General features: G+C 40.4%; 1 protein-coding gene across 1 annotated transcript in view; it reads right to left on the reverse strand.

The window, feature by feature from the left end:
• The window catches only part of GLRA1 (glycine receptor alpha 1), a 63,663-nt gene that overhangs the window by 12,234 nt on the left and 35,119 nt on the right, over window positions 1-16,310 (reverse strand). The window contains exons 6-7 of the mRNA XM_037801562.1: window positions 15,049-15,263; window positions 8,790-8,936 (exon numbers count right to left, since the gene is read on the reverse strand). Of these exons, the coding sequence (XP_037657490.1) occupies window positions 8,790-8,936; window positions 15,049-15,263 (362 nt within the window). The remainder of the gene's footprint in view (window positions 1-8,789; window positions 8,937-15,048; window positions 15,264-16,310) is intronic.

Consider the following 16,310-nt stretch of genomic DNA (forward strand, 5'->3'; position numbering starts at 1 on the left):
GTCAAAAGGGAAAAATCAATTGATCATCTCAATAGATGCTGAAAAAGCATTTGACAAAATCCAACATCCCTTTTTGATAAAAACACTTCAAAAGGTAGGAATTGAAGGAAACTTCCTCAACATGATAAAGAGCATATATGAAAAACCCACAGCCAGCATAGTACTCAATGGTGAGAGACTGAAAGCCTTCCCTTTAAGATCAGGAACAAGACAAGGATGCCCGCTGTCACCACTGTTATTCAACATTGTGCTGGAAGTGCTAGCCAGGGCAATCCGGCAAGACAAAGAAATAAAAGGCATCCAAATTGGAAAAGAAGAAGTAAAACTGTCATTGTTTGCAGATGATATGATCTTATATCTAGAAAACCCTGAGAAATCAACGATACACCTACTAGAGCTAATCAACAAATTTAGCAAAGTAGCGGGATACAAGATTAATGCACATAAGTCAGTAATGTTTCTATATGCTAGAAATGAACAAACTGAAGAGACACTCAAGAAAAAGATACCATTTTCAATAGCAACTAAAAAAATCAAGTACCTAGGAATAAACTTAACCAAAGATGTAAAAGACCTATACAAAGAAAACTACATAACTCTACTAAAAGAAATAGAAGGGGACCTTAAAAGATGGAAAAATATTCCATGTTCATGGATAGGAAGGCTAAATGTCATTAAGATGTCAATTCTACCCAAACTCATCTACAGATTCAATGCAATCCCAATCAAAATTCCAACAACCTACTTTGCAGACTTGGAAAAGCTAGTTATCAAATTTATTTGGAAAGGGAAGATGCCTCGAATTGCTAAAGACACTCTAAAAAAGAAAAACGAAGTGGGAGGACTTACACTCCCTGACTTTGAAGCTTATTATAAAGCCACAGTTGCCAAAACAGCATGGTACTGGCACAAAGATAGACATATAGATCAATGGAATCGAATTGAGAATTCAGAGATAGACCCTCAGATCTATGGCCGACTGATCTTTGATAAGGCCCCCAAAGTCACCGAACTGAGCCATAATGGTCTTTTCAACAAATGGGGCTGGGAGAGTTGGATATCCATATCCAAAAGAATGAAAGAGGACCCCTACCTCACCCCCTACACAAAAATTAACTCAAAATGGACCAAAGATCTCAATATAAAAGAAAGTATCATAAAACTCCTAGAAGATAATGTAGGAAAACATCTTCAAGACCTTGTATTAGGAGGCCACTTCCTAGACTTTACACCCAAAGCACAAGCAACAAAAGAGAAAATAGATAAATGGGAACTCCTCAAGCTTAGAAGTTTCTGCACCTCAAAGGAATTTCTCAAAAAGGTAAAGAGGCAGCCAACTCAATGGGAAAAAATTTTTGGAAACCATGTATCTGACAAAAGACTGATATCTTGCATATACAAAGAAATCCTACAACTCAATGACAATGGTACAGACAGCCCAATTATAAAATGGGCAAAAGATATGAAAAGACAGTTCTCTGAAGAGGAAATACAAATGGCCAAGAAACACATGAAAAAATGTTCAGCTTCACTAGCTATTAGAGAGATGCAAATTAAGACCACAATGAGATACCATCTAACACCGGTTAGAATGGCTGCCATTAAACAAACAGGAAACTACAAATGCTGGAGGGGATGTGGAGAAATTGGGACTCTTATTCATTGTTGGTGGGACTGTATAATGGTTCAGGCACTCTGGAAGTCAGTCTGGCAGTTCCTTAGAAAACTAGATATAGAGCTACCATTCGATCCAGCGATTGCACTTCTCGGTATATACCCGGAAGATCGGAAAGCAGTGACACGAACAGATATCTGCACGCCAATGTTCATAGCAGCATTATTCACAATTGCCAAGAGATGGAAACAACCCAAATGTCCTTCAACAGATGAGTGGATAAATAAAATGTGGTATATACACACGATGGAATACTACGCGGCAGTAAGAAGGAACGATCTGGTGAAACATATGACAACATGGATGAACCTTGAAGACATAATGCTGAGCGAAATAAGCCAGACACAAAAAGAGAAATATTATATGCTACCACTAATGTGAACTTTGAAAAATGTAAAACAAATGGTTTATAATGTAGAATGTAGGGGAACTAGCAGTAGAGAGCAATTAAGGAAGGGGGAACAATAATCCAAGGAGAACAGATAAGCTATTTAACGTTCTGGGGATGCCCAGAAATGACTATGGTCTGTTAATTTCTGATGGATGTAGTAGGAACAAGTTCACTGAAATGTTGCTATATTATGTAACTTTCTTGGGGTAAAGTAGGAACATGTTGGAAGTTAAGCAGTTATCTTAGGTTAGTTGTCTTTTTCTTACTCCCTTGTTATGGTGTCTTTGAAATGTTCTTTTATTGTATGTTTGTTTTCTTTTTAACTTTTTTTTTCATACAGTTGATTTAAAAAAGAAGGGAAAGTTAAAAAAAAAAACAGAAAAAAGACAAACAAGGAAAAAAAAAAAAAAAGATGTAGTGCCCCCTTGAGGAGCCTGTGGAGAATGCAGGGGTATTCGCCTACCCCACCTCCATGGTTGCTAACATGACCACAGACATAGGGGACTGGTGGTTTGATGGGTTGAGCCCTCTACCATAAGTTTTACCCTTGGGAAGATGGTTGCTGCAAAGGAGAGGCTAAGCCTCCCTGTATTTGTGCCTAAGAGTCTCCTCCTGAATGCCTCTTTGTTGCTCAGATGTGGCCCTCTCTCTCTGGCTAAGCCAACTTGAAAGGTGAAATCACTGCCCTCCCCCCCTACGTGGGATCAGACACCCAGGGAAGTGAATCTCCCTGGCAACGTGGAATATGACTCCCGGGGAGGAATGTAGACCCGGCATCGTGGGATGGAGAACATCTTCTTGACCAAAAGGGGGATGTGAAAGGAAATGAAATAAGCTTCAGTGGCAGAGAGATTCCAAAACGAGCCGAGAGATCACTCTGGTGGGCACTCTTACGCACACTTTAGACAACCTTTTTTAGGTTCTAAAGAATTGGGGTAGCTGGTGGTGGATACCTGAAACTATTAAACTACAACCCAGAACCCATGAATCTCGAAGACAGTTGTATAAAAATGTAGCTTGTGGGGGGTGACAATGGGATTGGGAATGCCATAAGGACCAAACTCCACTTTGTCTAGTTTGTGGATGGATGTGTAGAAAAGTAGGGGAAGGAAACAAACAGACAAAGGTACCCAGTGTTCTTTTTTACTTCAATTGCTCTTTTTCACTCTAATTATTATTCTTGTTATTTTTGTGTGTGTGCTAATGAAGGTGTCAGGGATTGATTTAGGTGATGAATGTACAACTATGTAATGGTACTGTAAACAATCGAAAGTACAATTTGTTTTGTATGACTGCGTGGTATGTGAATATATCTCAATAAAATGATGATTAAAAAAAAAAAATGTAGCTTATGAGGGGTGACAGTGGGATTGGGAATGCCATAAGGACCAAACTCCACTTTGTCTAGTTTATGGATGGATGAGTAGAAAAGTAGGGGAAGCAAACAAACAGACAAAGGTACCCAGTGTTCTTTTTTACTTCAATTGCTCTTTTTCACTCTAATTATTAGTCTTGTTATTTTTGTGTGTGTGCTAATGAAGGTGTCAGGGATTGATTTAGGTGATGAATGTACAACTATGTAATGGTACTGTAAACAATCGAAAGTACAATTTGTTTTGTATGACTGCGTGGTATGTGAATATATCTCAATAAAATGATGATTAAAAAAAAAAAAAATCAAGTACCTAGGAATAAACTTAACCAAAGATGTAAAAGACCTATACAAATAAAACTACATAACTCTACTAAAAGAAATAGAAGGGGACCTTAATAGATGGAAAAATATTCCATGTTCATGGATAGGAAGACTAAATGTCATTAAGATGTCAATTCTACCCAAACTCATCTACAGATTCAATGCAATCCCAATCAAAATTCCAACAACCTACTTTGCAGACTTGGAAAAGCTAGTTATCAAATTTATTTGGAAAGGGAAGATGCCTCGAATTGCTAAAACACTCTAAAAAAGAAAAACGAAGTGGGAGGACTTACACTCCCTGACTTTGAAGCTTATTATAAAGCCACAGTTGCCAAAACAGCATGGTACTGGCACAAAGACAGACATATAGATCAATGGAATCGAATTGAGAATTCAGAGATAGACCCTCAGATCTATGGCCGACTGATCTTTGATAAGGCCCCCAAAGTCACTGAACTGAGTCATAATGGTCTTTTCAACAAATGGGGCTGGGAGAGTTGGATATCCATATCCAAAAGAATGAAAGAGGACCCCTACCTCACCCCCTACACAAAAATTAACTCAAAATGGACCAAAGATCTCAATATAAAAGAAAGTACCATAAAACTCCTAGAAGATAATGTAGGAAAACATCTTCAAGACCTTGTATTAGGCGGCCACTTCCTAGACTTTACACCCAAAGCACAAGCAACAAAAGAGAAAATAGATAAATGGGAACTCCTCAAGCTTAGAAGTTTCTGCACATCAAAGGAATTTCTCAAAAAGGTAAAGAGGCAGCCAACTCAATGGGAAAAAATTTTTGGAAACCATGTATCTGACAAAAGACTGATATCTTGCATATATAAAGAAATCCTACAACTCAATGACAATAGTACAGGCAGCCCAATTATAAAATGGGCAAAAGATATGAAAAGACAGTTCTCTGAAGAGGAAATACAAATGGCCAAGAAACACATGAAAAAATGTTCAGCTTCACTAGCTATTAGAGAGATGCAAATTAAGACCACAATGAGATACCATCTAACACCGGTTAGAATGGCTGCCATTAAACAAACAGGAAACTACAAATGCTGGAGGGGATGTGGAGAAATTGGGACTCTTATTCATTGTTGGTGGGACTGTATAATGGTTCAGCCACTCTGGAAGTCAGTCTGGCAGTTCCTTAGAAAACTAGATACAGAGCTACCATTCGATCCAGCGATTGCACTTCTCGGTATATACCCGGAAGATCGGAAAGCAGTGACACGAACAGATATCTGCACGCCAATGTTCATAGCAGCATTATTCACAATTGCCAAGAGATGGAAACAACCCAAATGTCCTTCAACAGATGAGTGGATAAATAAAATGTGGTATATACACACGATGGAATACTACGCGGCAGTAAGAAGGAACGATCTCGTGAAACATATGACAACATGGATGAACCTTGAAGACATAATGCTGAGTGAAATAAGCCAGGCACAAAAAGAGAAATATTATATGCTACCACTAATGTGAACTTTGAAAAATGTAAAACAAATGGTTTATAATGTAGAATGTAGGGGAACTAGCAGTAGAGAGCAATTAAGGAAGGGGGAACAATAATCCAAGGAGAACAGATAAGCTATTTAATGTTCTGGGGATGCCCAGGAATGACTATGGTCTGTTAATTTCTGATGGATATATTAGGAACAAGTTCACAGAAATGTTGCTATATTATGTAACTTTCTTGGGGTAAAGTAGGAATATGTTGGAAGTTAAGCAGTTATCTTAGGTTAGTTGTCTTTTTCTTACTCCCTTGTTATGGTCTCTTTGAAATGTTCTTTTACTGTATGTTTGTTTTCTTTTTAACTTTTTTTTCATACAGTTGATTTAAAAAAGAAGGGAAAGTTAAAAAAAAAAAAAAGAAAAACAAGGAAAAAAAGATGTAGTGCCCCCTTGAGGAGCCTGTGGAGAATGCAGGGGTATTGGACTACCCTACCTCCATGGTTGCTAACATGACCACAGACATAGGGGACTGGTGGTTTGATGGGTTGAGCCCTCTACCATAAGTTTTACCCTTGGGAAGACGGTTGCTGCAAAGGAGAGGCTAGGCCTCCCTATGGTTGTGCCTAAGAGCCTCCTCCCGAATGCCTCTTTGTTGCTTAGTTGTGGCCCTCTCTCTCTAGCTAAGCCAACTTGAAAGGTGAAATCACTGCCCTCCCCCCTACATGGGATCAGACACCCAGGGGAGTGAATCTCCCTGGCAATGTGGAATATGACTCCCGGGGAGGAATGTAGACCTGGCATCATGGGACGGAGAACATCTTCTTGATCAAAAGGGGGATGTGAAAGGAAATGAAATAAGCTTCAGTGGCAGAGAGATTCCAAAAGGAGCCGAGAGGTCACTCTGGTGGGCACTCTTACGCACACTTTAGACAACCCTTTTTAGGTTCTAAAGAATTGGGGTAGCTGGTGGTGGATACCTGAAACTATCAAACTACAACCCAGAACCCATGAATCTCGAAGACAGTTGTATAAAAATGTAGCTTATGAGGGGTGACAATGGGATTGGGAAAGCCATAAGGACCACACTCCACTTTGTCTAGTTTATGGATGGATGAGTAGAAAAATAAGGGAAGGAAACAAACAGACAAAGGTACCCAGTGTTCTTTTTTACTTCAATTGCTCTTTTTCACTCTAATTATTATTCTTGTTATTTTTGTGTGTGTGCTAATGAAGGTGTCAGAGATTGATTTAGGTGATGAATGTACAACTATGTAATGGTACTGTAAACAATCGAAAGTACGATTTGTTTTGTATGACTGCGTGGTATGTGAATCTATCTCAATAAAATGAAGATTAAAAAGAAAAAAAAAAGAAATATACTGATGGAAATCGGTGCATAAATGATGATTTAAATTCTTGGCACTTTGTGGCTAGAGCAAAATTTCAAACTATTTTGGCATCCCCTGATTTAATCATCACCACAAGCCTCATTATGCCCATTTAATCCATTTTACAGATGAAGAAACTGGATCCAGAAAGCAGCTAGCTTGAAGTCACATGCCAAAGAGGGCTCAAGAAGCAGAGTCCTTTGTCACAGCCTATTGCAGCTGGGTAGACAGCTATTTTAAATAGGTCAATCTAAAGCTTATAGGGCCTTGGCATGTGGCAGGTGCATGGTGGTGTGTCCTGACAGGTCACACCCTATGAGTCCTTGGTTGCTGTAATCTGTTACTGGAAAGACTTGAGGCCAGGCTCTGTGGCTGTAAGACCTCCTCTTTTTAAATTAGTTTGTTCATTCTCACTTCCATTTGATAAACAAATGTGTATTGCAGTTTTACTGTACGTCAGACATTGTGTTTGGCACCAGGGATGCAGCACTTAGCAAACACAGACATGGTCTTTGCCCTTATGGAGCTTATAATTCAGTGGAAGACACAAGCATTAAAAACTACACCACTGAATGTATAACTGTAAATCAAGGCAAATGTTCAGATGGAAAGAAACCTAGTTCAATTAGAACATGGCCTTTGCCAGCACACACAGTGCAAATTAGGAAATGGTATCCCCTTCTCTGAGCATATGGATTAGAAAAAAGAAACCCTTCCTCTGGGCTTTTGCAGCCCATGACGGGGCGTGGCTTAGAGAGAAGAGTGCTCCCTAACCAGGTGACCTCGGAGAATATAACCTGCAAAACCACACCTGACAGCTTTGCAGGAGAACCTTAATAAAGGTCCTGGAGCTCAGCTAGAATATCAGGGAAAGATGCCGCAGCTGAGCAATGGAAAATGAGAGGTACTGGTAGAACGATCTAGGAAGAGAGAACAAGAAGTCTAAAGTCCTGTGTGTGTTTGAGCTATGAAAAAAAAAAAAAAAATAGTGTGGTTGGTGTTGAGAGAGCAAAGGGGAAAGTGATGTGAAGATGAAGCTGGAAAGGAAAGTAGGTTCTCTGATCCTCAGGAGAAAGATCTCCTGGGAAAATAGATATGCACCAGGCTGTGGAGCCAGCTTGCTGCCATCAGCCAAACATCTCTGATGGCATTTGTTGATTGGAACACAGTCTCTGAGTCAACAGAGGTTGGTCACTTTTAAGAGGTGACCTGCCAAATATTCCTTTATTCAATCCCTCATTAGGTGAGACAGCTAATTCTGGTAGAGGATCTTGCTCGTTGTTTCTTTCCTGGAGGCAGGAAGCAAGGAGGCCTGGAACCTGGACATTCTACTTTAAGATCCCACCTTTTGTGGTGAAATTCCCTGTTTTAGTTTCTAGGCTGCTAAAACAAATACCATGCATTGGGTTTGTATAAACAATGGGAATTTCTTGGCTCTTGGTTTTGAGGCTAGGAGAAGTCCAAAATCAGGTGTCAGCCAGGTGTTGCTTTCTCCCTGAAGACTGTTGCCTTCTGGGGCTGGCTTCCAGAGATTCTTAGTCCTTGACTTTTCCATCACATGGCAATGTGCATGGCAGCATCTTCTCCCTTTTCTTCTGGATTCTGTTGATGTCCAGCTTCTGGCTGCTCCCCATGGCTTCTCCATCTGTGTCTGGTTTCCTTTGCTTATAAGGACTTCATTCATATTGGGCTGAGGCCCACTCTCATTCTTTGGGCACACCTTAACTAATAACAGTTTCAAAGGTCCTATTTACAAATGGTATTCACACCACAGGACCAGGGGTTGGAACTTGAACTTGGCTTTTGTGGGGAACATGATTCAATCTACAACATTTCTTTTTGGAACCAAACCCATTGAAATAGTATAGACTTGGGGAAAAAAAATGATAGATTCCTCTTAGCCTGCCATTTTTGGATTTATCAGCTAGTTATTATCTTGGTCCCACCAGCGTCTGCCCTATCAGTTCTGTCTTCAGGTGTAACTGGATAATTTCTGTAGTGTTTTAATGTTGGAAGAGTGACTGCCTATAAAAGCAACCAGGGCATTATTTATAGGAGGGGAAGCTTGGACTTTAATTCCTATTTCTTGTATTACAAGTCAAGGTTGCTTGAACTCTTTTGTATACCACCAGCTGTCCCTCCTTAGGCAGTGACCCAAAGGCCTACCTTATGATGTCTCCGCTTCCTCCTGAATCGAAGCAGCTCTTTGTGCTGCCGAGACACAAAATTGACAGCAGCATACTCAAGCAGGGCTGAGAACACGAAGAGCAGGCACACTGCCATCCAGATGTCGATAGCTTTCACGTAGGATACCTGAGGTGGGGGTAGGTGTGACACAGGGAGGTATTGGAAGGAAAGGAGAATGAAATATTGCATATGGTGGAGTGTTTTCCATTCTTCATTACAGCCTCCATCCCCATCACCCTCTGCTGCTCCTCTCCTGAGTTGGGATGCTGGGGTATGGTGGGGGAGGGGAGGAAAATAGAAGAGAAATGCATCAAGCAGACTTGACAGAATATTGAAGAAAATAGAATGTGGTACCTAGAAGAGTACTAAAGAGAAGAGGATGATTTGTTTAGCATTATCAGCTAATAGAATAAAATGTTGTGTTTAGTCTAAGGATGACAGGAGCAAAATGCTGCTCCTAGTGTTAAAAGGGAAAGGAGCACATCAGCAAAAAGTGGCAGAGAATGGACCCCAGAAAGTTCTCCTCACCAAAAAAGCAAAAAGTTGTCAGAGTTTTTCAGAACTCTGTTAATTAACCAAAAGCTTATAGCAATCTGGTGAGTGTTTATTCAAGAGACATGGCAAACCTCAGTAGGAACAGCAAGCTCTGTGGTATTTTAACTTGCCCTATTTCCATCCTTCCCTCTCCAGCTCCATGGTAACATTGATAACCAGCAGCCCACAGTCACAGAGAAAACCAGTAGACTGACAGCCACTGAATAGGGCAGAATAGAGTTGGAGCTCCTTTAATGCCCCACTCCTAAACAAATGTCATTATTTGACTTATCTGGTGTTTCCACTCATAAGATTGTATTTATCTAACCTGACTAATTCAGTGCTAACAGTGTTTTCCACAAGGGTGTTTGTTGAAAACAATTGGAAGCAATTGTTTAACACCACAGCTGCCTGAGGTGGTAGATAAGAGCTGACACAAACAATAGGTTAACCATAAAGCTTAAAAGGAAAAGCTGTGGAATAAGATATCCATAAGGGCTTTAAAAAGGTCCGACATCTTCTTGGGATCTAGGAGTCTACACATATGGTCAGGGCTGTGTGCATGCCTAGGAAACTCCTGAGAAGGCCCTAAGTTCTCACCTCTGGATAAACTTGAGGCTTTCAGTAAACAGAAAGTGAAGCAGGAGTTATAAACTTCGTAGCTGAGCATTGAGTGTATGTCCTAACATGTAGATAGAGTCCTGTGGTAAATCCTGGAAGTATAGATTCCATGCATCTAAGAAAACCTCTATCCAATAATCGACTGACCATTAGGCTAACTAGAGACTTCAGTGGCCCCACACAACAAAGCATACGGACTCTACAGATTAGCTCAGAAAATTCACTAAACAAACAATAACAACAAATCCTGAGGTGGGGGAGGGTACGATTTCCAGAGTTGCCAATTTAAATTATGTAACATTTTCAGTTTTCAACAAAAAAATTACAGGACATGGAAAGAAACAAGAAAGTATGGCCCATACATGTGAAAAACAAACAGAGTCAAAAGAAGTTTTCCCTGAGGAAGTCCAGACATTGGGCTTACTAGACAATTAAAAATATGCTCAAGGAGTTAAAGGAAACCATGTGCAAAGAACTATAGGAAACCTTAAGAACAATATCTCACAAACAGAGACTACCAACAGAGATAGCAATTATAAACAGGAGCCAAATAGAAATTCTAGAGTCAAAAGTATAATAAATAAATTCACTAGAAAGGCTTAACAGCAGATGTGAGTAGACAGAAGAAAGCATGATTGAAAATGAAGAAGAATCACCAAAACTGACATGAGCCACTCTGAGGAATAGAATGAAGAAAAATGAACAGAGATTCAGTACCTGTGAGAAACCATCAAGTATACCAACATATGTATAATGGGAGCCCCAGAAGTAGAAGGGAGAGAGAAAGGATCAGAAAGAACATTTGAAGAAATAATGGCCAAAAGCTCCCCACATTAAAATGCTGACGAAAAACATTAATTTACACATCTAAGAAGCACAATGAATTCCAAATAGGATAAACTCAAAGAAATCCACACATAGACACATTTAAACCAAACTGTTGAAAGCCAAAGAAAAAGAGAGAATCTTGAAAGCAGCAAGAGAGAAGTGACTTATCATGCATAAGTGATCCTCAATAAGATTAATAGCTTGGTTCTTATGAGAAATGATGGCCAGAAGGCAGTGAGATGACATATGTAAAGTGCTGAAAGAAAGACTGTCAACAAAGAATCCTATATCCAGCAAAACTGCACTTAAAAAATGAAGGGGGAATACAGGGGAGATGGCAGCATAGAGAGGAGTGGAAGCTAATTTATCCCACTGGAACAACTAGTAAATAATCTGGAATAACTGCGGGGAGACAAACATGACTGTCCACTCATCATACACCAACCTGAATTGGGAGGAATGCCTGAGATTGCAGCATAAAATCTGGGATGTATTTTCCCTAAGAGGAATAAGGTGGTGCTAAGTTCTACTACCCACTTTCCATTCAGAACCAGACCCCAGAGCCTGGGGGAAAAAGGCATGAGCCACACCTCCTTACACCAGTCTGGAGCTACAGGCTGACAGGTGCCACCTGCTGGGCAGAAAAGCACAGTGACTTGAGGCCTCACAGGGTGTACCAATCTTCTAAGACACACCTTCAGGGAGATGTAATACTATTGCCTCCTTCTGAGACCTGAGCCTGTTCTGGTCTGGGAAAACCTGATTGGGGTACCCAAGGAAATCAGATGCCTAGACAACAGAAGACTACAACCTACACTAAGATAAATGAAGTTATGGCCCAGTCAAAGGAATAAACTTACACTTCAACTGTGATAGAGGAATTTAAACAGCTAATACTAGGTTAATTCAAAAGGTTTAGGGAAGATATGGCAAAAGAGATAAAGCGTATAATGAAAACACTGGGCATACATAAGGTAGAAATCGAAAGCTTGAAAAAACAACTGGCAGAATCTTTGGAAATGAAAGGCACAACACAAGAGATGAAAGACACAATGGAAACATACAGCAGCAGATCTCAAGAGGCAGAAGAAGACACTCAGGAACTGGAGAACAAGGCACCTGAAAGCCTACACAGAAAAGAACAGATAAAGAAAAGAATGGAAAAATATTAGCAATGTCTCTGGGAACTTAAGGACAAAATGAAATGCAGGAATGTATGTCACTGGTGTCCCAGAATGAGAAGAGAAGGGAAAAGGAGCAGAAGCAATAATAGAGGAAATGATCAATGAAAATTTCCCATCTCTTATGAAAGACATAAAATTATGGATCCAAGAAGTGCAGTGTATCCCAAACAGAATAGATCTGAATAGGCCTATGCCAAGACACTTAATAAACAGATCATCAAACGTCAAAGACAGAGAGAATCCTGAAAGCAGCAAGAGAAAAGTGAACCATCACATACAAAGGAAGCTTGATAAGACTATGTGTGGATTTCTCAATAGAAACCATGGAGGCAAGAAGGAAGTGGGGTGATATGTTTAAGATACTGAAAGAGAAAAACCACCAACCAAGAATCCTATATCTGGCAAAACTGTCCTTCAAATATGAGGGAGAGCTTAAAATATTCTCTGACAAACAGACAATGACAGAGTTTGTGAACAAGATAACTGCTCTACAGGAAACACTAAAGGAAGCACTACAGACAGAGAGTAAAAGACAGGAGTGAGAGGTTTGGAAAACAATTTTGGGAGATAGTAGCACAGCAATGTAAATACACTGAACAAAGATGACTGTGAGCTGTGAGCATGGTTGAAAGAGGAAGGTTAGGACCATGTGGGACACCAGAACGAAAGATGAAAGATAAAGACTGGGACCGTATAACTCAGTGACACCTAGGGCGCTCAACAATTGTAATAAAAGGTACAAATATGTTTAAAAAAAAATGAAGGGGAAGTTAAGACATTCCACCCTCAACTTCTGTGTGAGACCAAAGGAAAAGATGTTTGGTGCAAAATTTGTTTTCTGTAGCACACTATCTAATTTAACTTATATGGTCAGTTTATTCGAACACCATAATTACATGGAACCTTGAATAGGGAGTGAGATCTTGTTGGTTTGTACAGGTTAGTGTAAAGAGAAGACTGTTGAGTTTTGTTGTAAGGGTGAACAGAGGAGAGTGTGGTATCTAGGGTTGATAGTAAATGAAACAGAACGTCTTGTCTTATGTTAAATGTTAGTGGAACAGGCAATGTCATGAGAAACAAAATACAGTAGGGATGCTGTTCTAGATTAAGAGACAAAATATAGAAAGCATATGCAATATGAATCTTGATTGGATCCTAGTCTGGATTCCCTCACCATAGCTATAAAAGGCATTTTTTTTTGACAATTGGGAAAATATAAATATGAACTGCATGTTAGATGATATTCAATTAATATCAATCTTTTAGATGTGATAATGTCATTGTGGCCCTTATTCCTTTTTCAGGGGTAAATTATCATGATGTTTGTAGCCTTCAAATGATTCAGCAAAAATTGCCTGTCCTCCCTCTCCGTCTGTCTGTCTGTCTATTTGTCTGTCTGTCTATCTATCTATCTATCTATCTATCTATCTATCTATCTATATCATGTATCTATAGATCAAGTATGACAAAATGATAACAACCTAGGTGAAGGGTATTAGAATGTTTATTGTATATTCTTTCACATTTTTTGTATCAAAATAAAAATGAATGGAACAGGATGGTAAGTGCAGCATTAATTGGAAATGGCATAGAAATAGCCGTCTGTTGTGTAGAGTGAAGTTGAGTATGGTTTCTGGTGTTAATAGAAAATGGAGCAGAATGTTGATTCTGTTGAGTGAATGGAAAAGAATGTGGATCAAATAATAATAGTGAATGTAGTAGAAATCAGTGCCTAACATTAAAAGGGACTGAAGCAGAATGAGTTATCAAGTATTAACAGCAAGGAGAACAGAAAGTTGCACCTCAAATATGGGTGAATGGAGGAGTATGTTGTCTCTGGTATTAATAGTAAAGGAAGCAGTCTAGTGTTAAAAGTAAATTAAGCAGAATGTGAGGTCTAGGAACAGAATGTTGCATTTGTTGTAAGGGTGACTGCAGGAGAATTAGTGTCTAGTGTTAGTAATGAATGAAATGGAGTGCTGTGGCTGGTGTTAGAAGTGAATGGAACAGAACGATGTGTCTAGTATAAGGGTGAATGGATCAGGATGTGGGACTTGCATAGTGAATGGAGCACAATGCTGTGTCTAGTGTTAATGATGAATGAAGCAGAATATGGTTCAAGAATTAAGACTGAAGCTACCATTAAAAGTGAAAGAATCAGAATGAGCTAAAGTGCAGAAAAGAGTTACTATAGCAGGCAGGAGTCTGCTATCTTTATAAGGATCTTCTTCAAGGCTGGCCCTTGGCTGGCATCTGGGAACTTGGGTTTGGGGAGGTGTTGCCATCCTTCCCTAACTGATGAGGGTCACTCCATGTGCCTAGACTGTTTGTGTAAACAATATGGTTTATGTGAGTGAGTATCTGCTTTCCTTCAAGGAGTCTGGAATTTTGGTCCATGCTAGGGAGAGGGTACCTATGTGAACAGCACCCAATAGAAACCTTGGGTGCTGAGTCTCTAACGGGTTTCCCTGGACGGAAACATCACACATATCAGATTGCATTTTCATTGCTGGGGGAAGAGTGTGCTCTGTGTGGCCCCTCAGGGGAGGGAGAGAACAAGGAAGCCTGAACATGGGTTCCCCCAGTCTCTGCTCATGACTTTTCCCCTTATGATCCATTGTATATCCTTAAGATGTCACTGTAGGGAATCTTAACTGTAAGTACAACTAAATGCTGAGTCCTGTGTGTCCTTTTAGTGAGCCTCCAACCATGGGGAATTACTTGGAGACCTCCAATACAGGGCATCAAAAATCAGTGGTGAAAGGAGCAGGATGTTGTATCTAGCATTAGAAGTGAATGGAAGAGAATGTGGAGTTGAGTGTTAACAGTAAATGAAGCAGAATGTGTGTCTAGTATTGGTAGAGAATGGAGCAGAATGTGGTATCTGACACCCTGTGAACATAATGTTGAGTCTGATGGAAGGTTTGATGGATCAGAACGCTGGATGCTGCAGAGGGTAGATAAAGAAATACTGGCTAATTCCTTGTGCTCCCCTTACCCAAGGCAGAGTAGGGAGATGGATACCCTTCTTATCATTCAGGTGCTCTTTGCTCTTGGGTTGTGGGACTTACCTTAGGCAAGGATGCTCGAGAGCCAGAGCTCTGGGTGGTCATGGTGAGCACAGTGGTGATGCCGAGGCCCACACGAGCTGGTGCCGCATCCATGTTTATCCAGAAAGAAATCCAGGAGAGGATGACGATGAGCAGGCTGGGAATGTACATCTGGATCAGGTAGTAGCCCATCTGTCGCTCCAGGTGAAAACGGGCCTCGATGCAGGTGAATTTACCTGCAAGAAATTATAGTGAGAAGGTGAAGTAGCCTGGTGGGTAGGAGCAAGAACTTTGAGTTCAGGACAATCGTGGCTCGAATCTTGGTTCGGCCTCATACTAGCTGTGTCCCTGGGCAAGAGTTTGGACTGCTGTGTCTCATTTTCCTCATCTATGTTAAACTGGGGATTAACTAGTACCTACCTCATATGGTTAGTGTGAGACGATGCCTGGAAAGCACTTAGCAATGTGCCTCACACATAATAAATGCTCAGAAATGTTATCGCTATCATCATTATCATCATCATCATCATCACTATTCTGTTGTCAGGAGTGGGCCCAAGTGGACCTTTCTCTACCCTTCTGGCAGTTATCATCCCAAAGCCTTACTTGATTCTGTTAACTTCCTCTTGTAAAAACCTTTCTTTCTTTCTTTTAATCTTCGTACAAGGATGTCCCGTTACTCATAGGGAAAAGTTCAAACTCCTTAGTCTGCCTTTCACAGTCCAGCTCTAAGTTATCTCTTCACCTTATTATCCCCTTTTTCTTCATTCTATTCATGACCTCCTACAAGCCATCTCACTAAACTGCATCTTTTGCCCTTTCACACTTCTGAGCTTTTGATCCTGTTGATCCTCCAGTCTGGAATGCCCTATTCCCTCCCACAATCAGCCAAAGAAATCCTCCTCCTCCTTCATGGGAATTTAGATGTGAAAACTCCCCCAGGCAGAATGCCTTTTTTTTTTTTTTTTTAATCTGTTCAGGTGACCCTCTGAATCTTTAAGGGATAATGTAGTGAATGAGGAGTCAAGTTGATCTCTTTCTCTCTCCCCCTCTCTTCCTTCCTCCCTCTCCTATCTGCACTTGACTGTGGGCATCTTATCTCCTCCCTGCCTGTGAATCTCTGTTCACTGTGCGTCATCCTGTCCACTGAAGCATAGTTACTAGGGGATTTCGTAGAGCTCCCTGAACTATAAGCACCAGGTGGGCAGGGCCTGGCATGTCTTTTCTCCCTGTGTACTTCACAGCCTAGCATAGAGGTTGGCTCTCACTAAATATGAGTGGCA

The sequence above is a fragment of the Choloepus didactylus genome, chromosome 13 (genome assembly GCF_015220235.1).
Source record: "Choloepus didactylus isolate mChoDid1 chromosome 13, mChoDid1.pri, whole genome shotgun sequence".
Classification (NCBI taxonomy): domain Eukaryota; kingdom Metazoa; phylum Chordata; class Mammalia; order Pilosa; family Megalonychidae; genus Choloepus; species Choloepus didactylus.